This window comes from Oncorhynchus keta, chromosome 15 (assembly GCF_023373465.1).
Source record: "Oncorhynchus keta strain PuntledgeMale-10-30-2019 chromosome 15, Oket_V2, whole genome shotgun sequence".
Taxonomy (NCBI): Eukaryota; Metazoa; Chordata; class Actinopteri; order Salmoniformes; family Salmonidae; genus Oncorhynchus; species Oncorhynchus keta.
In genome coordinates this window covers 15,733,915-15,759,415 of record NC_068435.1, presented here as the reverse complement: position 1 = coordinate 15,759,415, position 25,501 = coordinate 15,733,915, and the positions used below count along the sequence as shown (strand labels likewise).

The 25,501-nt window shown below is 42.3% G+C and overlaps 1 protein-coding gene across 3 annotated transcripts in view; it reads right to left on the bottom strand.

Annotated features, from left to right (window-relative positions):
- The window catches only part of LOC118394500 (microtubule-associated serine/threonine-protein kinase 3-like), a 61,026-nt gene that overhangs the window by 29,241 nt on the left and 6,284 nt on the right, over window positions 1-25,501 (bottom strand). For 2 of the 3 annotated variants that reach the window (XR_008065138.1, XM_052463477.1), the window contains exons 1-7: window positions 19,235-19,673; window positions 16,788-16,876; window positions 15,800-15,872; window positions 13,535-13,555; window positions 13,298-13,376; window positions 2,627-2,784; window positions 555-630 (exon numbers count right to left, since the gene is read on the bottom strand). Coding sequence is in view for 2 of the 3 variants with exons in the window: in XM_052463477.1 (XP_052319437.1) it covers window positions 555-630; window positions 2,627-2,784; window positions 13,298-13,376; window positions 13,535-13,555; window positions 15,800-15,872; window positions 16,788-16,876; window positions 19,235-19,320 (582 nt within the window). In the remaining variant the exon portion in view is untranslated. Of the gene's footprint in view, window positions 1-554; window positions 631-2,626; window positions 2,785-13,297; window positions 13,377-13,534; window positions 13,556-15,799; window positions 15,873-16,787; window positions 16,877-19,234; window positions 19,674-25,501 lie in introns of those variants that run through there. The other variant, XM_035787725.2, reaches the window with a different exon arrangement.

Sequence of the window (25,501 nt, the reverse complement as noted above, 5' to 3'; positions counted from 1 at the left end):
TGCTCCAGAGTGCTCAGGACCTCAGACTGGGGCAAAGGTTCACCTTCCAGCAGGACAATGACCCTAAGCACACAGCAAAGACAACACAGGAGTGGTTACGGGACAAGTCCCCGAATGTCCTTGAGTGGCGCAGCCAGAGCCTGGACTTGAACCCGATCAAACATCTCTGGTGAGACCTGCCAAGCTTGTAGCCTCATACACCAAAAGACTCGAGGCTGTAATCGCTGCCAAAGATGCTTCAACAAAGTACTGAGTAAAGGGTCTGAATACTTATGTAAATGGTTTATTTCCTTCCTTATATTTTTTATATTTCAAAACATTTCTAAAAACCTGTTTTTGCTTTGTCATTATGGGGTAGTGTGTGTAGATTGATGAGGGGAAAAAACAATTGAATCCATTTTAGAATAAGGCTGTAACGTAAGAAAATGTGGAAAAGCAGATCAAAGTGAAATATAAAAGTAAACAAGATTAACGTATTTAGAAGAGACGTGTACATGATGAATCAATTGATGTGCTAGGAAAAGCAGTGTGGCGAGTCAGGAAATAACACCTACCTTCGGAAAACGCTCTTTGTAAACGTGATTCATCATTACAATCTCATTGTCAAAGGTGCCACATGTCCGACCAGGGCTGGAGGAAGACAAGACAATCACAGTCCAGTTCTTCATTTGAGTATGAATAATCTTAGCGTTATGACTATTAGAACTTTCAAACAGAGTAGAAATTCAAAAGTACCGGTAAGCACAAAAAAACATCAAATGCCACTTATGGCGATGTTTAGTTCAACAGTTATGTAGTCATGACCACACTTGTAGTCTTCACTTGGGTTTGATTACATGGGTGCCCAGGAGTGTAGGGCTCCCCCTTAATAAATCAGGGCAGTCTCTTCATCATCCGGTTAACCTTTAAAAAGGTGCAAAATGCAGAAATCCCTCCGCCATTTCCTGGTTGCTAACATTCTAATAGTTAATGTGACAAAACAAGAAGTCATTGTTTAGATAATCATTGTACCATCTAAACCACTGTGAAATATATTTTCCAGAACCCTAAATATTGTATTTTCAGCAGTTTGAAGCTGGTGTACAAAACCGAAAGTGAAAGACACAAAAACTAAACTTAACAGGAAGCATAGAAATAGCACACAGATCTACCACTTCTTATACTTGCTTTCAATGAGAATGACAGATCTATAACTCACATTTCCATGTGAATTTGGTCAGGTTGCCCAATAAGTTATATACTGCAGCTTTAAAAAATATCAACAGTTGTCCAGACAGTTATTTCTAGGCCAAAGAACAACTGCGTAATATAACCCTTTGCCTTGTTTGAAATTAATCTTAACGCCATTAAAAATTCTCTTCATTTTGTTAAATAATGTCTCAAAATGGCTTAAGGACAACAAAGTCAAGGTATTGGAGTGGCCATCACAAAGCCCTGACCTCAACCCTATAGAACATTTGTGGGCAGAACTGAAAAAGTGCGTGCAAGCAAGGAGGCCTACAAACCTGACTCAGTTCCACCAGCTCTGTCAGGAGAAACGGGCCAAAATTCACCCAACTTAGTGTGGGAAGTTTGTGGAAGGCTACCCAAAACGTTTGACCCAAGTTAAACAACTTAAAGGCAATCCTACCAAATACTAATTGAATGTATATGAACTTCTGACCCACTGGGAATGTGTTGAAAGAAATATAAGCTGAAATAAATAAATTCTGTTTACTATAATTCTGACATTTCACATTCTTCAAATAAAGCGGTGATCCTAACTGACCGAAGACAGGGAATTTTTACTAGGATTAAATGTCAAGAATTGTGAAAAACGGAGTTTAAATCTATTTGGCTACGGTGTATGTAAACTTACGACTTCAACTGTATGTTTACAAATGCAACAGCGGGCTCCTTTGTATGTACATTTGTTGTCATATTATCGTGTTTGTGAGAGACTGGTTGCTCTCATAGCACTGTCTAGTTAAAATGCTACGTATAATGGCCACAACTTTGGTGGCCTGTTGACTAAAATCTGCCCTATATATCTATCAAGCACAGGCCGGTCTGTAGCCCACGCAGTACACGTCACAGGAAACCTGACCACATCCAAGCACAGCAGAACTCAGACACTCCTAACGCCTGTACAACTGCCTCTTTCTAACCACCACGAGAACCAGATGGGTCGGAGACACGTCTGTGTTTTAATGAGGGGTGACTAATTGACTAGGAGACACCATGATGTAAGAACATAAACACTATTATGCAAACAGAGCCTGGATGGCTGGATGAAGTCAACAATCTTGGTATTCAATAGCTTATGCAGTCAATAGAAAAGCCTTCACCTCTATGCACAGATAAGAATCCACACAAATGTTTGTCAAAGGAAGTACTGTGATTGAGATAAAGCCAATACGTAAGAAGTTACTGTACTTCATAAATAAAAGTAGTCAAAGCAAAGTGCATTTTCCCAATGAAAATACGTCTTGTCCGAACATTAGGAAAAATGTGTTCACCTCATTCCAAAATAGGACTTCTTGATATGTGATTACCTTCGAGGTGTGAAAACATCCTATAAATGTTTTATTTTGGGGTGAACTATCCCTTTAAGGGTGTTGGTGATCTGATTGGTGGGTGTGCCTACCTGAGACTGCGGGAGCGGAGCCTCACGGGGGGTGAGGGCTGCCCCTCCTCGTCCGCTACACTCTCTGTGCTCCGGAAGTGCTTAAACAGGAAATGAAGCTCATCTGCCGTGGGCTGGAAGGGCAGCTGGTGCAAGAGCTCCTGGGAGGAGGAAGAGGACTGGGGGAGGAAAAGAGAGAGCATAGCGAGAGAGAGAGAGGATAGCGAGAGAGAGAGAGAGGATAGAAAGAGAGAGAGAGCGAGATCAGTATGTGTTCCAACATATTACATGGCCCTTGAGGCCTTGATACATCAACAAGCCAGAGCTCGGTAAATACACTACCATTCAAAAGTTCGGGGTCACTTAGAAATGTCCTTCTTTTAAAAGAAAAATGTCCATTATAATAACATCAAATTGATCAGAAATACAGTGTAGACATTGTTAATGTTGTAAATGGCTCTCGTAGCTGGAAACGGCTGTTTTTTTATGGAATGACAACATAGGCGTACAGAGGCCCATTATCAGCAACCATCACTCCTGTGTTCCAATGGCATGGTTAGCTAATCCAGTTTATCACTTTAAAAGGAAAAATGATCATTAGAAAACCCTTTTGCACTTAAACTGTTAATTAAAGAAGCAATAAAACTGGCCTTCTTTAGACTAGTTGAGGATCTGGAGCATCAGCATTTGTGGGTTCGATTACAGGCTCAAAATGGCCAGAAACAAATACCTTTCCTCTGAAACTCGTCAGTCTAATTTTTTTCTGAGAAATGAAGGCTATTCCATGCGAGAAACTGCGAAGAACTGAAGATCTCGTACAACGCTGTGTACTACTCCCTTCACAGAACAGCACAAACTGTCTCTAACCAGAATAGAAAGAGGAGTGGGAGGCCCCGGTGCACAACTGAGCAAGAGGACAAGTACAATGTGTCTAGTTTAAGAAACAGTCACCTCACAAGTCTTCAACTGGCAGCTTCATTAAATAGTACCCACAAAAGACCAGTCTCAACGTCAACAGTGAAGAGGCAACTCCGGGATGCTGGCCTTCTAGGCAGAGTTGCAAAGAAAAAGCCATATCTCAGACTGGCCAATAAAAATAAAAGATTAAGATGGGCAAAAGAACAGACACTGGACAGAGGAAGATTGGAAAAAAGTGTTATGGACAGACAAATCTAAGTTTGAGGTGTTCGGATCACAAAGAAGAACATTTATGAGATGCAGAAAAAATGTATAGATGCTGGAGGATTGCTTGACACCATCTGTCAAGCATGTTGGAGGCAATGTGATGGTCTGAGGGGGCTTTGGTGGTGGCAAATTGGGAGATGTGTACAGGGTAAAAGGGGTCTTGAAGAAGGAAGTCTATCACTCCATTTTGTAACGCCATGCCATAGCCTGTGGACGGCGCTTAATTGGAGACAATTTCCTCCTACAATAGGACAATGACCCAAAGCACAGCTCCAAACTATGCAAGAACTATTTAGGGAAGAAGCAGTCAGCTGGTATTCTGTCTATAATGGAGTGGCCAGCACAGTCACCGGATGGATCTTAACCCTATTGAGCTGTTGTGGGAGCAGCTTGACCGTATGGTACGTAAGAAGTGCCCAACAAGCCAATCCAACTTGTGGGAGGTGCTTCAGGAAGCATGGGGTGAAATCTCTTCAGATTACCTCAACTAATTGAAAACTAGAACGCCAAAGGTTTGCAAGGCTGTAATTGCTGCAAATTGAGGATTCTTTGACGAAAGCAAAGTTTGAAGGACACAATTATTATTTCAATTAAAAATCATTATTTAAAACCTTGTCAACATCTTTTTTCTTTTTTTTACCTTTATTTAACTAGGCAAGTCAGTTAAGAACAAATTATTATTTTCAATGACGGCCTAGGAACAGTGGGTTAACTGCCTGTTCAGGGGCAGAACGACAGATTTGTACCTTGTCAGCTCGGGGGTTTGAACTCACAACCTTCCGGTTACTAGTCCAACGCTCTAACCACTAGGCTACGCTGCCGCCCCGTCTTGACTATATTTCCTATTCATTTTGCAACTAATTTCATGTATGTTTTCATGGAAAACAAGGTCATTTCTAAGTGACCCCAAACTTTTGAATGGTAGTGTATGTGCATGATGCAATCAAAGACACACCCTTCATAAACTCAATATCAACAGTGGGGCAAAAAAGTATTTAGTCAGCCACCAATTGTGCAAGTTCTCCCACTTAAAAATATGAGAGGCCTGTAATTTTCATCATAGGTACACTTCAACTATGACAGACAAAATGAGAAAAAAAATGTGTGTTCTTGGGTGTTCTTTGGATGCAACTCAGCATTCTTTGTCCTCCAAACACGACGAGTTGAGTTTTTACCAAAAAGTTATATTTTGGTTTAATCTGACCATACGACATTCTCCCAATCTTCTTCTGGATCATCCAAATGCTCTCTAGCAAACTTCAGATGGGCCTGGACATGTACTGGCTTAAGCAGGGGGACACGTCTGGCACTGCAGCTTTTGAGTCCCTGGCGGCATAGTGTGTTACTGATGGTAGGCTTTGTTACTTTGGTCCCAGCTCTCTGCAGGTCATTCACTAGGTCCCCCCGTGTGGTTCTGGGATTTTTGCTCACCGTTCTTGTGATCATTTTGACCCCACGGGGTGAGATCTTGCGTGGAGCCCCAGATCGAGGGAGATTATCAGTGGTCTTGTAAGTCTTCCATTTCCTAATAACTGCTCCCACAGTTGATTTCTTCAAACCAAGCTGCTTACTTATAATAATATAATAATAATATAATAATAATAATAATAATATAATAATATAATAATATAATAATAATAATAATAATATAATAATATAATAATAATATATAATAATATATATATAATAATATATAATATAATATATATAATAATAATAATATATGCCATTTAGCTGACGCTTTTATCCAAAGCGACTTACAGTCATGTGTGCATACATTCTACGTATGGGTGGTCCCGGGAATCGAACCCACTACCCTGGCGTTACAAGCGCCATGCTCTACCAACTGAGCTACAGAAGGACCGCACTTGTTGCAGATGCAGTCTTCCCAGCCTGGTGCAGGTCTACAATTTTGTTTCTGGTGTCCTTTGACAGCTCTTTGGTCTTGGCCATAGCGGAGTTTGGAGTGTGACTGTTTGAGGTTGTGGACAGGTGTCTTTTATACTGATAACAAGTTCAAACAGGTGCCATTAATACAGGTAACGAGTGGAGGACAGAGGAGCCTCTTAAAGAAGAAGTTACAGGTCTGTGAGAGCCAGAAATCTTGCTTGTTTGTAGGTGACCAAATACTTATTTTCCACCATAATTTGCAAATAAATTCATTACAAATCCTACAATGTGATTTTCGGGATTGTTTTCCCTAATTTTGTCTGTCATAGTTGAAGTGTACCTATGATGAAAATTACAGGCCTCTCATCTTTTTAAGTGGGAGAACTTGCACAATTGGTGACTGACTACATGCTTTTTTGCCCCACTGTATGTTCATTTTAAAAGTGCTGACAAAACAGTGTTGTATAGACTTCAGTTTAGCTCAGGTCTGAAAATAAAGGAGATTATGGCTGAAAAGATTTCCCTTAGGAAGTGTAGACCATCACACTGCTTTACTATGTATTATACTGTGAGACAAATGCTAATGCTTAGTAGATAAACTGTCTTTGATGCTTCTACAGAGCGAACTATATTTCTCATTTAAATTGGATTTTGTGGGAATGTGCAACAAGGGCACAACATCCTACATCCAGTTCGGTCTAAAAAAGGATTCTGTGAGCTTTCAGTGTGTCACCAGAACCTGTATTTCCAAGGCACTGTTGGCTGTGTGTATTTTTCATTTCAAACCAAATGCATGACACGCAGACAGAGTGGAAATTATGAGCTCGTGTTTCACAAGAGGCGAGAATCCGAGGCTCATCTGACCGGAGGAACGCTGCCGAGGAGGAAACCGGAGAGGCACCCGTACCTAGTGCTACATAAAGAGGTTACCGACACTGGGCACTGAATGGGGTATTTTGTGGGAGGGACTGACCTCACTGCCATGCATTTAGCCGTAGAAAATCACAGTCCAGACATAGGGCCCTGGTTAGGACGGTCCCTGGTTAGGACGGGCCTTGTTTGGATGCCCTGGGTTTGACTTCCTGTATACTGTGCAGTACGAGGAAATGTGCAACATCATCGAGTACTTTTCTCTGGCTGGTGATGTACAGTTTTTCCACAGGTCTAGGGTTACTTATTAACCTGGGTTTCCCTACATTTCCTGGGCTTCCAACACCCAAACTTTCCATTCAAACCAATAGGTGACTAATTATCTTGGGCTGGGGGAAAAAATTATAGCTAGGAAAAGGGGCCGCAACACTGAAATGGTGCTGGGAGAAACACAAGCAGTGCAAAGGCACCAGCCAAATGTAGGTAATTAATGAATTTTAATCATGAGGGTAAATTAATAAAACATTTAAAAACAGTCTTGTCATCTTCCGAAGTTCCTGTCTTGAGTCAGCTCTAACATAACTCCCTCAAGCCAAAACACTGATGAAAAGGGCTTGCGAGGTGTTTCATCAGTATTACTGTTCTCCCATGAGGTGACTCTTGTTCCCTGCTCTTTTGACTCGGTCGCTTACATAATTCACAGACATGCTGAAAGGAAACCACGGACACTCAACTTTTTGTAGGGGACACAGCCAGTGGACAATATAGAGATGAACATAAACCCATCCTTTGGTGAATCATAAATGGCCATGTGAAGGCCAGGAGACTTAAACCCGGGAACAGTGAAAATGTCTAACTTTGTTAAAGCAATGCCCCTGAATTCTGCACTATGCAATGATATGATGGGTAGCGACCATGTAACGCTTTTACAACATACAGAAGTGCGCTGGTTATCAAGGGGCAAAGTATTGACACATTTTTTTTACATTTAGAGACAAGCTTAAAGTTCTTTACTGACCATCTTCCACTTGTCTGACCACTTGACTGATGATGAGTTTCTCACAGGACTGGCCTATCTGGGTGATGTTTTTTCCCCCCCACGCCTGAATGATCTGAATCTAGGATTACAGTGACTCTCCGCAACTATATTCAATGTGCAGAACAAAATTGAAGCTATGAATAAGAAGTTGGAGCTCTTCTCTGTCTGCATTAACAAGGACAACACACAGGTCTTTCCATGATTTTGTGTGCAAATGAACTCACGCCTACGGACAATGTCAAAGGTGATATAGCGAAGCACTGAAGTTGGGTGCACAATTATGCAGGTACTTTCGGATGACACAAACAACTGGATTCGTTATCCCTTTCATGCCCTGCCTCCAGTCCACTTACAGATATCTGAACAAGAGAGCCTCATTGAAATTGCAACATGCGGTTCTGTGAAAATGTCATTTAAATCAGAAGCCACTGCCAAATTTCTGGATTGGACTGCGCTCAGAGTATCCTGCCTTGGCAAATCACGCTGTCAAGACACTGATGGCCATTGCAACCACGTACCTATGCGAGAGTGGATTCTCGGCCCTCACTAGCATTAAAACTAAATAGAGGCACCGACTGTGTGTGGAAATGATTTAAGACTGAAACTCTCTCCAATACAACCCAACATTGCAGAGTTATGTGCATACTTTCAAGCACACCCTTCTCATTAACCTGTGGTGAGTTATTTACAATTTTCAATGAACAAATAAGGTTTTATATGTCAGATGGTTAGATAAATATCAAAATGATTTATTATTATTATTAGTGCCCTGGTCCCATAAGAACCCTTTGTCACTTCCCACAAGCCGGGTTGCGACTATAACTCACACTCATTCTGTTTAATAAAATGTATTGTATAGTGTGTGAGACAGGCTTATAATGATGGTAAAAAACATTGAGAGTGCGCTGACCCTGGTGCTAGAGGGGGGTACGCAGCTGGCGGTTGAATGTTTGAAGGGGTACGGGACTATGAAAAGTTTCATGCTTTAAGACATGAAGGTCAGTCAATACGGAACCAGAGTCTGCTGCAGAGGATAAGTTAAGAGTTACCAGCCTCAAAAAATATATATATATAAATATTTAAAAATCATTTATAAATGAATGAATATATTTATAAATGAATGAATATATATATATATTGTTTTAGAAATCGGCATTTAACTGCACCTCAGATTGCAGACCAAATAGATGCTTCACAGAGTTCAAGCAACAGACACATCTCAACATCAACTGTTCAGAGGAGACTGTGTAAATCATAAGGTAGGCCACTTGATTTGAACAAAGTGGACAGGCTAACATGCATAATGTTGGGGATGGACAGAAGGGTGTGTTCATAACAATTTCAACTGTTCTACTTTGTTAACCAGCAAATAAATCCAAGTTTATTAGACTTCAAATATAAAGATTAGCTGGTTAGTAATGAGTGAGAGATTGTTTATGAGACCTAGCTGTGTTAATGTTCTATAATGCCTGCTACAAGATGTTGGTCATTATTAGCGAACGTGCATTATGCATGGTTCATTATGCATGGATCTGTTAAAAAGCCATCACGAGCCGGCTACCACCAGGTTACTCAACCATGCATCTTAGAGGCTGCTGCCCTATGTCCATAGACATAGAACAGCAGAGGCTCCTCAGAGGAAGAAGGGGAGGACCATCATCCTTATGGAATTTAATAAAAATAGTGAAACATGAAAAAAGTGATCCTTTTTATATGAAACTATACTAAATATATTCACGTGGCCAAATAATTAATTAAAACACACTGTTTTGCAATGAAGGTCTAAAGTTATGTCAACAGCACTCTGTAGGGTAGCACCATGGTGTAGCCAGAGGAGCTAAACTCAGCAAAAAAAAGAAACGTCCTCTCACCATCAACTGCATTTATTTTCAGCAAACTTAACATGTGTAAATATTTGTATGAACATAAGATTCAACAACTGAGACATAAACTGAACAAGTTCCCCAGACATGTGACTAACAGAAATGTAATAATGTGTCCCTGAACAAAGTGGGGGGGTGAAAATCAAAAGTAAGTCAGTATCTGGTGTGGCCACCAGCTGCATTAAAAGTACTGCAGTACATCTCCTCCTCATGGACTGCAACAGATTTGCCAGTTCTTGCTGTGAGATGTTACCCCACTCTTCCACCAAGGAACCTGCAAGTTCCCAGACATTTCTGGGGGGAAAGGCCCTAGCCCTCACCCTCCGATCCAACAGGTCCCAGATGTGCTCAATGGGATTGAGATCCGGGCTCTTTGCTGGCCATGGCAGAACACTGACATTCCTGTCTTGCAGGAAATCACGCACAGACCGAGCAGTATGGCTGGTGGCATGGTCATGCTGGAGGGTCCTGTCTGGTCCAGCGATGGTGGGTTTGTGCCCATAGGCGACGTTGTTGCCGGTGATGTCTGTTGAGGACCTGCCTTACAACAGGCCTACAAGCCCTCAGTCCAGCCTCTCTCAGCCTATTGCGGACAGTCTGAGCACTGATGGCGGGATTGTGCGTTCCTGGTGCAACTCGGGCAGTTGTTGTTGCCATCCTGTACCTGTTCCGCAGGTGTGATGTTTGGATGTACTGATCCTATGTAGGTGTTGTTACATGTGGTCCTGTCTCCCTGTAGCGCTGTCTTAGGCATCTCACAGTACGGGCATTGCAATTAATTGCCCTGGCCACATCTGCAGTCCTCATGCCTGTTTGCAGCATGCCTAAGGCACGTTCACAAAGATGAGCAGGGACCTTGGGCATCTTTCTTTTGGTGTATTTCAGAGTCTGTAGAAAGGCCTCTTTAGTGTCCTAAGATTTCATAACTGTGACCTTAATTGCCTACCATCTGTAAGTGTTTAGTGTCTTAACGACCGTTCCACTGGTGCATGTTCATTAATGGTTTATGGTTCATTGAACAAGCATGGGAAACAGTGTTTAAACCCTTTACAATGAAGATCTGTGAAGTTATTGTATTTTTATGAATTATCTTTGAAGGACAGGGTCCTGAAAAAGGGATATTTCCTTTTTTGCTGAGTTTAGTTTCCATCCTCCTCTGGGTACATTGACTTCAATACAAAACCTAGGAGACTCATAGAAATTATGAGAACTTCCAGAGTGCATAAAATGTGGTGAGTAGTTCACTCGGAGACAGAGAAAGACAAGAGTTGAACGGTTAACAAATGTATTTATTTAAAAATTAAAGAGAAGCAAGAGAGAGCTAGCGATATTCTGTTATAGTTTTTGAAACTATCACTTTCACTTAGCTCGTAATTTCTTATTTAACCAGGTAGGCTAGTTGAGAACAACTTCTCATTGACAACAGCGACCTGGCCAAGATAAAGCAAAGCAGTTTGACATATACAACACAGAGTTACACATGGAATAAACAAACATACAGTCAATAATAGAGTACAAAAAAAGTCTATATGCAGTCTGTGCAAATGAGGTAACATAAGGTAGGTAAAGGTAATAAAATAGGCCATAGTGGCGAGATAATTACGATATAACATTTAAACACAGGAGTGATAGATGTGCAAGTAGAGATACTGGGGTGCAAAGGAACTAAATAAATACAGTATGGGGATGAGGTAGTTGGATGGGCTATTTATAGATGGGCTATGTACATGTGCAATGATCTGTGAGCTGCTCTGACAGCTGGTGCTTGAAGTTAGTGAGGGAGATGAGTCTCCAGCTTCAGCGATTTTTGCAGATAGTTCCAGTCATTGGCAGCAGAGAACTGGAAGGAAAGGTGGCCAAAGTAGGAATTGGCTTTGAGGGACCAGTGAAATATACCTGCTGGAGTGCGTGCTGCGGGTGGGTGCTGCAATGGTGACAAGTGGGCTGAGATAAGGCGGCGCTTTGCCTAGCAAAGACTTGTAGATGACCTGGAGCCAGTGGGTTTGGCAACGAGTATGAAGCGGGCACCAGCCAACGAGAGCATACAGGTCGCAGTGGTGGGTAGTATATGGGGCTTTGGTGACAAAACGGATGGCACTGTGATAGACTGCATCCAATTTGTTGAGTAGAGTAAATGACATCGCCAAAGTCAAGAATCGGTAGGATGGTCAGTTTTATGAGGGTATGTTTGGCAGCATGAGTGAAGGAGGCTTTGTTGCGAAATAGGAAGCTGATTCTAGATTTCATTTTGGATTGGAAATGAGCGTGGCTGAGATGCACCCATGACCAGCTCGAAAGGCAGAATGCATAGCGGAGAAGGCACGTGGGATTTGAAATGGTCGATAATATGTTTGTTAACTTGGCTTTCGAAGACCTTAGAAAGGCAGGGTAGGAAAGATATAGGTCTGTAGCAGTTCGGGTCTTGAGTGTCTCCCCCTTCGAAGAGGGGGATGACCACGGCAGCTTTCCAATCTTTGGGGATCTCAGACGATACGAGAGAGAGGTTGGCTAGTAATAGGGGTTGCAACAATTTTGGCAGATAATTTTATAAAGAGAGGGTCCAGATTGTCTAGCCCGGCTGATTTGTAGGGGTCCAGATTTTGCAGCTTTTTCAGAATATCAGCTATCTGGATTTGGGTGAAGGAAAAATGGGAGGCTTGGGCGAGTTGCTGTGGGGGGTACAGGGCAGTTAACCGGGGTAGGGGTAGCCAGGTGGAAAGCATGGCCAGCCGTAGACAAATGCTTATTGAAATTCTCAATTATAGTGGATTTATCAGTGGTGACAGTGTTTCCTATCTTCAGTGCAGTGGGCAGCTGGGAGGAGGTGCTCTTATTCTCCATGGACTACAGTGTCCCAGAACTGTTAGGTACACTTCAACTATGACAGACAAAATGAGAAAAAAAATCCAGAAAATCACCTCTGTCATTGCCAACAAAGGGTATATAACAAAGTATTGAGAAACTTTTGTTATTGACCAAATACTTATTTTCCACCATCATTTGCAAATAAATTCATTAAAAATCCTACAATGTAATTTTCTGGATATTTTTCTCATTTTGTCTGTCATAGTTGAAGTGTACCTATGATGGAAATTACAGGCCTCTCTCATCTTTTTAAGTGGGAGAACTTGCACAATTGGTGGCTGACTAAATACTTTTTTGCCCCACTGTATATATTTACACTCTGGTCAGACATTGCTCGTCCTAATATTTCTATATTTCTTAATTCTCCATTCTTTTACTTATGTGTTTTACTGCACTGTTGGAGCAAGGAACATAGGCATTTTGCTACACCCGCAATAACATCTGCTAAATATGTGTATGCAACCAATAACATTTGATTACATTTGTAACAAAAATGCCATTTTCATAGAAGGCCTTGAAAGCCAGATCAGTGATTATTACAAAAACACAGGTTAAACTATTTTGATAAAATGTGTGGGTCTTATGATTGTGGATGGTTTATATTTAGCCTAGGTATAATTTCACAAGCTTTTAACTCATTAGATTATTGGTAACTGTTTGAAATGCAGTATATTTTACCTTTAAATTGTACAACAAAATGTACTGTGTATATTGTGAATCGCACATAAATTTGAAAAAAAAAAAATCTAGATAGGTCTTATCTGGACTTCCTGGTAGCAACCTTAAATACCGAACTTAAACAGCTACATTTCCTGTGGGTTTACTGTACAACATGGTGTTGCTCAATAAACATTTCATTGTTAGTTAAATTGAGTATTGACGACAATGCCAAACGCTCCCTTGTTGGTCTTTGAGGAAGAAGGGCTTACATATTTAATGAGGAAGAGAGGGACGACTTACTGACACTGAAGAGCTGGGGGGGTTGGTGCCATAGCCGGACGAGGGGACGGAGGCAACAGACCATCTTCGCCCATCCGCTCTGGAAGAACCAGGAAACAACAAAGCACCTTATGAGCTTTTAAATGTCATACATATCCTCAAGATTTAATCATGAAGCACTACCAAAGGCTGTTTAACATGATTAAAGGAGGTACAAAAAAAATGTCATCGACAAAAAAGGATCAAATGTTTTCCTACCTTTCAGTGCGGGCCAGGTGGCTGGGATAACACATTATGAGGAAGAGCCAGAGAGAAAGAAAGAAGGAAATGAAAAATTAGGACACAAACACATTCACTGACACAGTGAAGCTGTCAGAAGCTCACGACCTGACGTCAATGTGCTGAACACCTGACAAGATGCCATGAACCCAATGGTACATGCTTAATGAGTCATTTCTCTCTCACACACACACCTTTCACCACCCTTCAGCTCAACCACTTTTGTAGCAGAAAACAAATAATTCAGTCATTGTCTATATGAATGCAGCTGACACTGTATTGAAGCCATTGAATGCAGTTTATCATAGTGCAAAAGGTTCAGTACACATCATTGCATTTTGTATCAAAGTACAAAGTAGGCTGGTCATTCTTGTAGTCTCGTAGATCATGCATTAAGCTCTTTTTGTCTATAAAAGCCCTCTTGCATAAACTTCCGCCATGCCTTACTTAATTGTTAACCTTCAGACATATAAATGACCAGACTCGGACCCATTCAATCTCCGCCGAGTTAGGTAAATCTTCCAAGTGTGTGCAAAGCTGTCATCAAGGCAAAGAGTGGCTACTTTGAAGAATCTCAAATAACATATTTTGATTTGTTTTAACACTTTTTGGGGGTTACTACATGATTCCATATGTGTTATTTCATAGTTTGTCTTCACTATTATTCTACAATGTAGAAAATAGTCAAAAATAAAGAAACCCTGGAATGAGTAGGTGTCCAAACCTTTGACTGGTCCTGTGCATGTGTAATTTAACTGTTGTTTATTGACGTGTTTATGAAGGAGTCGTCTGCGAAAGAGACCGTGGTCTCAGAATGACGCCCTGCTTAGTCATCAAATCAAATCAAATGTATTTATATAGCCCTTCGTACATCAGCTGATATCTCAAAGTGCTGTACAGAAACCCAGCCTAAAACCCCAAACAGCAAGCAATGCAGGTGTAGAAGCACAGTAAAAGGTTGCATACATTTTTTGGGGGGGGCCACAATATTCCTCATGTGTCAGGTTAGAGCCCTGAAAAATCAGCTTATGGCTGACAAATCAGGTCTGACTTAATAAGATTGGGGTTTCTGCACGTATCAGAGCAAGGATTAGTCAACTGATATAGGATGTCTCTTCGGCTTCATATCCCAGATATATTATTATGAATAATAGTAATATTAATTTAATATCAAAGTTCTTATGACAGCTTTGTGTGTCAGTATTTCAAGCAAGTCGCCACACGGGATTGTTTACATGGCCAAATAACAGCACACGAGGACTGCAGTCTTGAGTACCAACAACTATCTAAAGCACAACACCTTACACACTGCAGCCATAGCATCTACAGCGCATTCGGAAAGTATTCAGACCCCTAGACTTTTTCCACATATTGTTACGTTACAGCCTTGTTCTAAAATCCATTCAATTGTTGTTATTTCCCCTCCTCAATCTACACACAATTCCCATAATGGCAAAGCAAGTTCTTAGAAATGTAAGCAAATGTATTAAAAATGAACAATACTTTATTTATTTATTTATTTATATTCAGACCCATAGCATCTATGTCCACTTTGGCATCCCCGAACCCTCAGTAAATGTAGCTGTGTCATGTAAAACTAATGCAACCGTGTGCATAGCCAAAATGTTTCATGTGATTCCCCCCACTTATCTCTATAGTTTATGGTGTGGTACACTTACTCCTGTACCATTAAAGGCAATGCCTCACTGTCCTCAAGCCTGATTGGGTTGCAACTGTTTAACACTGAAGGTGATGCTTGTGATAGTGACGTGTGATAGGCTCAGGATAAGGCTGTCTGTATCGCATCATCACGGCAGCCCAGAGTAATGAGTGTGCGTACTGCACACCGACTCTCCCATTAATTGCGCTGACAAATGCCAAGTCCTATGTCCCATGAGTAGCCCTAGAGCCATTTGGCTGGTTTCAGTCTAAAGCACCGTCCTCATTTCTAATAGAGGTATTTGATGCATTGCCGTTGTCATGGAAAAGCGACAAAGGTTACCTACAGTACCATCCCTTTTCTATGCATTTCTGGGGGGGTTATCCATTTTGTGAACTAGATCTTTTGGCTAACTATTGTGTGCTAAAGTGAAGGTGCCTTTTGACAGTTCTGAGATGAATTCTGAGATGAATTGCATACCTTCTTTTTATTAGTAGGACTCCTTCAATAATACAACCAAATGAAAACATGAATTCCTTCTACTAAACTGAAATAATTGAAAGGAGGATTGGACTTTTCCTTACCTGCGTGCAAACTGGAAGTTGGCGGAGGCACTAGCGGAGACATTTCGGGGGCTTTCTTGGGGGCTACTTCCAGCTGAAACACAACAATTAGGCTCTTAGGGCCTCCCGGGTGGCGCAGTGGTTAAGGGTGCTGTAATACAGCGCCAGCTGTGCCATGAAAGTCCCTGGGTTCGCACCCAGGCTCTGTCGTAACCGGCTGCGACCGGAAGGTCCGTGGGGCGACGCACAATTGGCCTAGCGTCGTCCGGGTTAGGGAGGGCTTGGTCGGTAGGGATGTCCTTGTCTCATCACGCACCAGTGACTCCTGTGGCGGGCCGGGTGCAGTGAGCGCTAATCAAGGTTGCCAGGTGCACGGTGTACCCTCCGACACATTGGTGCGGCTGGCTTCCGGGTTGGAGGCGCGCTGTGTTAAGAAGCAGTACGGCTGGTTGGGTTGTGTATCGGAGGACGCATGACTTTCAACCTTCGCTACAACTCCCGTACGGGCTCGGGAGAGACGATGAGACAAGATAGTAGCTACTACAACAATTGGATACCACGAAAATTGGGGAGAAAAAGTTTAAAGAAAGAAAGAAAAAGAAGGAAAGAAAGAAAAGAAGAAAAAAAAACGGTTTCTTTCATGTGAAATGTATTTCATCAGTTATTCCCCTAAAATGATACAAAAGCTAAAGCAATTAAGCTTCTTTGGAAACTTGAGCTTCAAAACAGAAACCAAAGAGCGATTTGAGCTTGGCCAGCTCAGCTGCTTAATTTGAATTTGCCTGAGAACTCTGTTCTCACTGTGTGAGAACACACAGTTTAGCATTATGTGTTTTTTTGCACTGGAAAGGTCTGATTGGTCTGCTGTCTCTTTAATGCCACATGCTGATTGGCCTGCTATACATTTATCACGTACTGATTGGTCTGCTATGTTTTTACAACATACTGATTGGTCTGCACTCTATCGCATGCTGAGTGCAGTGCAGAGACTGCTGACAACAACACCTACCTGTGGTGAGGGGGAGAGGTGAGAGTGGTCGGGAGAGCGTGGGGGAGGGGGTCCCGACTGCCAGACTCCTTCTCTTGTTGTTACGGCAACTGTGTGGAAAAGGGAGAGAATTGTTTTGTGTGATACATTAGAGTAGTGGAATGTAAACCGAGTTGTGATATTGGGGCTTGGTTGTAACATGCAGGTGTTCTGATTTATTTAGCCTGTATGATACACTATGCACATTTCACCACCAAGTACTGAAAAAAGTAATTCATTTCTAATTCAAATGTATTGTAAAACGATTTGGACCTCTTGTTTTTGGCTTGTACACCTACCTCACACAGTAGGCAGTAGAAATTGAATTACCATCTAATTTGTTTAAAATGGACAACTTTGCTTAACACAAATTTGTCATCTTAGCAGTCCATTGATAAGAACACAGTCTCTGTTATTGGGGGGCTACGGTGCTTGCAGGGCGTGTCCCCACCCGGCTCCATGTCTCCATGACCGAGGGTAGATTTACAGAATGCAAGGAAGTCATTTTCAGTTTGTTTGTTTCGTAGATGACTGATCCCCAGCCCCATTGTTGATGTTGCGCTGCCACAGGGCCACTGTAATATCAATGCAATCTCGTTGGCAGTGACCTAAAGTAATTGAGAAGCTCAGACGACAACTGAGCCTGACATTTCTGGGTCGGCATGGAGATGAGATCCATGCGCCTCAAACCAAAGGCATTAACTGGGAGAGATGTTTGTTTAATAGCAGAACTCAACTGAGAGAATACAAAAGATCCCCTTGTAATAAAATGTATTTAATTCATGTATACATTTATCAAACTTTGATCTGTCCATGTCAATTGTTTCACAAACCAATTTTCATTTGCAAAAACAACCTGCCAAGATTAAATCAAAATCATAAGCAAAACACTGAGGCAATAGAAAGTATTTCAATATCGGTCTCAGTCAAACAACAAGCTGTATTGCTTGTAGGGCTTTGCAGGGACTTGCACGGTACCATGCTTTAAGAAGCTAAGTGCAAGTAGTAGACTGACATGTACTACGAACCAACAGAGATTGTGGTGAATGCTTGGCGGTTGACACAGCCGGTGTTAACTGTCAGATGCACCATGACATCTTCCACACCCACCAAGATTCTAAAACAACTGTGGTAGGCTATGGGCAGACTTGTACACAAAACATTCAGAACTGGTTCCCAGACTCGGTTCTCGGGACCCCAAGGGGTGAACGTTTTGGTTTTTGCCCTAACACTACACAGCTGATACAAATAAACAACTAACTATCCAACTTTAATGATGTGAATGAGCTGTGTAGTGCTAGGGTTGGACTTTGGGGTCCAGAGGACAGAGTTTGGGAAACACTGACAGAGTGACCAGGTGAAGGCTATGATTCTTTATTGATGTCACCTGTTAAATCCACATCAATCAGTGTAGATGAAGGAGACAGGATAAAATAAGGATTTTTAAGCCTTGAGACATGGATTGTGTATGTGTGCCATTCAGCGGGTGAATGTGTAAAACAAAATATTAAAGTGCCTTTGAACAGGAGTATCATAGTACTGGTTTGAGAGTGTCAAGAACTTCAACGTGTGTATCAAGAGTGGTCCACCACCCAAAGGACATCCAGCTAACTTGACAACTGAGGAAGGCATTGGAGTCAACATGGGCCAGCATCCCTGTGCAACGCTTTCGACACGAGTCCGTGCCCCGACAAATTGAGGCTGTTCTGAGGGCAAATGGTGCAACTCAATATGAGAAAGATGTTCCTAATGTTTTGTATACTCCGTGTATATTGACTGGCTTGCCAACGTCTGCTACTGTAGTGAAATAGATTTTCTTTGTGATTTCACAAGGATGAAAAATGGTTTGGGGGAATTTAGAGACCCAATAAATATTCAACGTTTCACAGATTTCACAGATTTAAAGTTAATATAACTAATATTCATGTGAATACATTATTTTTACTTATATACTTTTGCTACACTATAGCCTATACTGTAAGGAACAAGTTGTGAGCCTTCGGCATGAACAACACTGTCCCTCCCTATACAGCTGCGGCTTCTGTAAGTCAAAACAGAGGCAACAATAACCGCCACATTTCTCTATCGGAAACAAAACTAGGGTGGATGTAACCCGACACATTGGAGTAGAGAAATCACAACACAAAACCAGACTGAACATCAACATGAAAACAAAGGCCAATTTGTGCCATTGTTGTGAATGAAAAGGTACGCTGTTATTGAAGAAAATCTTAAACAAAAAAGCATAGCCTTATAATTATTAAATGCGACGTAATTTTCCTGAATAGTTGTCCCTGTGGTCTTGGGCTTTGACTCAGACAACCAAAATACTAAATGCAATAGGCTGCACGGGCTCATCCATAAGATATTTGCATGATCGCTGATTAAAATAGTTTGACTAGTCGGCTGATAGAAGAAAATCAGGTTACCTTTTTGATCTTTTCATCATGGCCCCAGTCACAAAACATGTTTTGTAGCTGGGCAAAACGGTCCAATAGTAATTCTGATCAGACATGATGAATTACAGCGATGCAAAGGGGTACTTTGAATCGAGTTTGGTAAATGTCCACTATCTCTTGAATAACACAAGTTATATTTCCTCGAAATGTTTCGGAGAGTACTCGGTGTCCGAAACCAGAAACTCCGACAAGGGTTGGTACGATCTGACTCCATACCCGTGGCAGCTCAGGCAAGTAGGCGCTAAGCAACTGTTGATGCCATCATCTCTTTATTTCTTCCATGTGAATTTTCGGAAAGGCATCTGTCGCGCACTACACTCTGGAATCTTTCTCAATCACCAAAACATGTTAACTCCAGAAACAGCTAACACCGCGCAGATACTTGTGTCAATCCATCAATTGGAGGAGGAGGGATTGCCGCCGAAGGAAGGAAGTTGTAATTTAGACTGGGGGGTGTAGCATAATGGCGCGTTTATGTAAAATAATGATAATGGATTTCACCGTCACTGTATGTTGTTCGCATGACTATTTAAAAAGCCTCGGGCAAATTGATAAAATATTAACAAGTGCAACTATTATGCTGCTATTCGACTGTAACACCAGTGTTACACAGTACACTAGTGTATAATACACCCTTATGTTATAGGAAATTCTGATATGCCCCAGTATCTATGCATTATTAAAGATGTCAATGATGAGTAGGCCTCTGACGTTTCTCCTCTCCAACGCCCAGGATGCTTCGATTCAAACTCCCATTAGACAGCTCTGCAAGCTTGTCTGTCTGATTTTTACTATGGCTGAGGATAACAAGTATCACATTTCCTAAGTCCTCCACCGGGCTCACAATCAATAACAGACAAACTAAACACCTTCTTTGCCCGCTTTGAGGATAATACACGCAGCCCGCTACCAAGGACTGCGGCCTCTCCTTCTCCAGTGGCCGACGTTTAAACGTGTTAACCCTCGCAAGGCTGCGGGCCCAGAAGGCATTCCTAGCCGGTCCTCAGAGCATGCGCAGACCAGCTGGCTGGTGTGTTTACTGACATATTCAAGATGACCAACATTGTTCTTGTACCCAAGAAGGCAAAGATAACTGAACTAAATGACTAATCACCAGTAGCACATGAAGCAACATGAAGTGCTTTGCGTGACTAGTCAAGGATCATATCACCGCCACACTAGACCCACTTCAATTTGCATACCGCCCAAATAGGTCCAGAGATGATGCAATCGCAATCACACTGCCTTGCCCTTGGGGCTCCCGAGTGGCGCAGTGGTCTAAGACACTGCATCCCAGTGCAAGAGACATCACTGCAGTACCTGGTTTGAATCCAGGCTGCATCACATGTGATTGGTAGTCCCATACGGTGCAGCTTCATCCGGAATTGTCAACATCTCTAATGCACAGATACCAGGGCGGGGCTGACAGTGAGGACTTGAAGAGCAGAATCAACAACCTCTGCATAATCAAAACAATTGCTTTGTGAGGTGTTAAATTCACAGTTAGCCTTTATGGAAATGCAAGCTGAAAAGTAGGCCACCAGTGGCCTGGCTTTGGCCCCAAGTGAGAGCAGGTGTGCCGGAGCCATGGCCCAGTGAGACGTGTTCCGGCCCGCGTAGATGGAAAAATAAAACACTGGGTTAAATCCTGTATGGAAATGCGCCATTAAAGTATATTTTATCATTACATAATAAATAATGATTTATCTTCTAATAAAAACATAGAGAAATGTACTAGCATAGCAGAGGCATGTTTCATTACCAACTAGGCCTTTGTAAGCCTATCCAAAAAGAGACTTACATTTTACTTTTCAGCTTCATTCAATAGAAGAAATTGCTACTTTATATGTAGAGAAAGAAAGTTCCCCGGTCAATGAACAATCAAAATACATTTTACAGGACTTTATTTTACAATACTTCACATTATAAGCCATTGTGTACAAAATATTAAGAACACCTTCCTAATATTTAGTTGTTATTAGGAAGGACATCTACCATGGATCGCTAAAATAATGATTATGATAACACTTCATCAATTTAAATATTATGGGGAGACCTATACATTTGGCAGCCAAGCCCTAGTTATTAGTGTAGCCTATTATCTTCTAGACATGACGTTGAAATATCTTCAAGCCTACATTAAAAACCTCCAGGCTTTCGTCATAAGGGGGCGGCAGGTAGCCTAGTGGTTAGAGTGTTGGGCCAGTAACCGAAAGGTTGACAAGGTAAAAATCTGTCATTCTGGCCCTGAACAAGGCAGTTAACCCACTGTTCCCCGGTAGGCGGTCATTGTAAATAATCATTTATTCTTAACTGACTTGCCTGCTTACATAAAAATAAGAATCAATTCAATTTGAAAAAAAATCCAAATTACCAGGTGCAGTATGGAAAAACTGGATCCTGTGTGAATCGTCCTCTGGAATAGCACACACTAGTAATACTTGTCCGAATAGGGCTATAACATGGCAAAGAATAGGCTTATCAGCGTAGAGTGAGCCGCATCATCCCATGGGATGATTCACGGCTGCAGAAATACAGTGCATTCGGAAAGTGTTCAGACGAATAGGCTTATCAGGCTATTTTTTCCTCACACAATACCCCATAATGACAAAGCGTGAATTTTTTTGTTGTTGTTTGTTTTCAATTTATTAAAAATGGAATATAGAAATCTAATTTACGTAAGTATTCACACCTCCAAGTCAATACTTTGTAGAAGCACCATTGGCAGCGATTACAGCTGTGAGTCTTTCTGGGTAAGTCTCTAACAGCTTTCCACACCTGGATTGTACAACATTTGCCCATTATTATTTTCTAAATTCTTAAAATGTTCCTGTGCTTAGCTGCATTCTGTTTCTTTTTTATCCTGAAAAACTCCCCGGTCCTTAACATGATGCAGCCACCACGATGCTTAAAAATATGGAGAGTGGTACTCCGTAATGTGTTGTATTGGATTTGCCCTGAACACATCACTTTGCATTCAGGACAAAAAGTTCATGACTTTGGCACATTTTTTTCAGTATTACTTTAGATGCATGTTTTGGAATATTTTTTTATTCTCAAAATGGTACAGTAAAAATGCTTCCAGTCGATAACATACATAGTGGAGTATTTATACTACATTCATCCAATGAGTTTTCTGACAAAGAATTTGAAACATTTCTTTAATGTGTAATGAATGCCATTAATGCCAGTATGTCATGTAAGTAGTTTGAAAGGGTGCATTTTCTAAATGGTGCATTATTTTTGTATGACTACTCCTTCTCTATACCCCACACATACAGATAAAGGTCCTTCAGTCGACTACTGAATTTCAAACACAGATTCAACTACAAAAAAGGAGGTTTTCCAATGTCTTGCAAAGGGCACCTATTGGTAGATGGGTAAAAATAAACCGCTCAGGGATTTCACTATGCCACGAATGGTGACTTTAAAACAGTTTGTTTTCTCCTATCACAGCCATTAAACTCTGAGGATGGATCAACAACATTGTGGTTACTCCACAATACTAACCTAATTGACAGGTGCAGAATAAAAATATTCCAAAACATGCATCCTTTTTGCAACAAGGCACTTAAGTAATACTGCAAAACATTTGGCAAAGAAATATAAAAAATTTCCTGAATACAAAGCATTATTTTTAGGGCAAACACAACACATCACCGACTACCACTCTTCATACTTTCAAGGGGTGGCAGGGTAGCCTAGTGGTTAGAGCGTTAGACTAGTAACTGGAAGGTTGCAAGTTCAAATCCCCAAGCTGACAAGGTACAAATCTGTCCTTCTGCCCCTAAACAGGCAGTTAACCCACTGTTCCTAGGCCGTCATTGAAAATAAGAATTTGTTCTTAACTGACTTGCCTAGTTAAATAAAGTTTTTTTTAAAGTATGGTGGTGGCTGCTTTATGTTATGGGTATACTTGTCATTGGTAAGGACCAGGTGAAACAATACTGCTAGTACAAACTCGAACCCAGGCGCAGAGAAACACAGCAAGAGAGGTAAGGGTAAATCCATAACTTTTACTTAAAGTCAAAACACAAACAAGGCAACCACACAAGAGCAAACTAAATAAAACATGAGACGGCCCTGCTCATCTGGAGGATGGATACAGACCAAATGAGGAACCTAAATAACAAGGCAACCAGATGAACAGAGAAAGTAATTTAACACAGGTGAATCCAATAACAAATAATCAGGGTAATCTGGAAACTAGAAAACAGGGTAAGGGTGCCCTCCAGCGGTAACCTAAGGAAACAACAATCAAAAAACAAACTGTGACAGACTTTCTGGCCTTCACGAACAAGTGGTGAGAGAGGAGTCTTTCAAGAACCTGGCGAACATGTTGGCTGTGTTCAACCATGGACCTGGAGGATGTCATCCAGGTACACACACACGAACTGGTGAAGGAAGTCGCGCAGCACATCATTGCCTGGAAAACAGCTGGAGCATTAGTAAGTCCAAACGGTATGACACGGTACTCATTATGTCAATTTGGGGTGTTGAACGCCGTCTTCCACTCGTCTCCCTGTCTGATGCGCACCAGATTGTACGCGTTCCGTTAATCCAACGTTGAGAAAGCCTTTGAGAGACTCCACAGAGCTACGGTTGATGACATAAGAGGAAAAGGGTAACGGTTCTCGATGGTAATGTTATTTAAACCCCGGTAATCGATAAAGGGACAATCTCCCATCCCTCTTCCCAACAAAGAAAAAAACCCGCTCCTGCAGGTGAAGTGGACAGCCGAATAAAACTAGCCGGCAGTGCCTCCTTAATATATCTGTTCATGGCTGCAGTCTCTGGACCTGAGAGAGAATACAGACCTCCTCTTGGAGGACTGGTGCCGGGCAGGAGGTCGATGGCACAATCGTAGGACCTGCGGGGAGGCAGTTCGCTGGCCCTTCGTTTGCTGAAGACCTGACCCAGATCCCAGTAATCCCGATGTACACGGGAAAGATCAGGCTTGTTATCCCCAGCTGGGGGAACAGGAGAATCGGAAGCCTCCAGATGAGCAGGGCCGGAGAGATGTGGGGAGAATTGCTGGCAGGTGGACTGGCATGAAGGATTCCATCCCAGAACTCTTCCCGAGGGCCAGTCAATTTGAGGATTATGGATAGAAAGGCATGGATGTCCAAGAACCAGGGGAGGCTCAGGAGAGTCCACCAAATGTAACTGGATAAACTCCACATGATAATCCAGGAATCGTAGCTGAATAGGCATGGTGAGTTGCTTCACCTTCCCAGACCCTAGGGATTGACCATCCAGCGCAGTGACCGACAACGGAACGTCCAGCTTAGTGAGAGGCAGCCCCTGTTGGCGAGCTAATGTGTGAACCTGAAAACAGCAAGTAGCCCCAGAGTCTATGAAAGCAGGAATGTCCAACTGCCCATTGTCCCACCGCAGGTTGGCCAGAAACAAGGTGCGTACCATGTCAGCAGCTGGAGACTGACGGAAATGTCCAGACAGTAAAGACAACACTGCTCGTTATTCTTGCACCTTTTCTCCAGAGCGGAAAGTCTGGTGCATCCCAATTACATTGGGTCCTCTGGAAGGTATGAAGCAGAAACAAAGCCGAATTGAGTACTCTGACGGGGTGCAGGACAAGCAGACGCAGCATGAGGCAGTGGAACAAACAAAGAATCGACTTCCTCAGCGGAACCCGAAACACTGAACCTCTCAGTCCTCTCACGACGACATTCCTGAAGCCGGTTGTCAATCCGGAATGCCAGGACAATAAGCTCCTCCCGGGGTTGTCCCGGGGAGCCAGGTCATCCTTGCTGAGTCCATTCAGAAAGGTTGAGTGAAGTACCTCTGTATTTCGGCCACCGTCCGAACGTCAATGGCGTAATCAGCTACGCTCCGGCTGCCCTGCCGAAGCGCAATGAGTCTTTGAGCAGTGTTCCTGCCACTGATGGGGTGATCAAAAACCCTCTTCATCTCCTGGGTGAAGCTTTGCCAATTAAAACAAAATGTCTGATTGCTGCTCCCATATGCCCGTGGCTCAGGCCAGAGCCCTTCCTGAGAGCAAGGAGATGACGTATGCCACTCTGGAATGCTCGGTGGGAAAAACGTTGAGGCCTGCACCTCGAAAACCAGCGAGCATTGGAGTAGGAACCCACGACACCTCCCAGGATGCCCCATAGCTCTCCGGTGCCGGGAGATGAGGCACCTGAAGGGAGGAAGACGCTGAGCTGGTAGGGAGTGGAGGGTTAGGAACAGCCACAGGTGCTGCAGCTGTTGCTC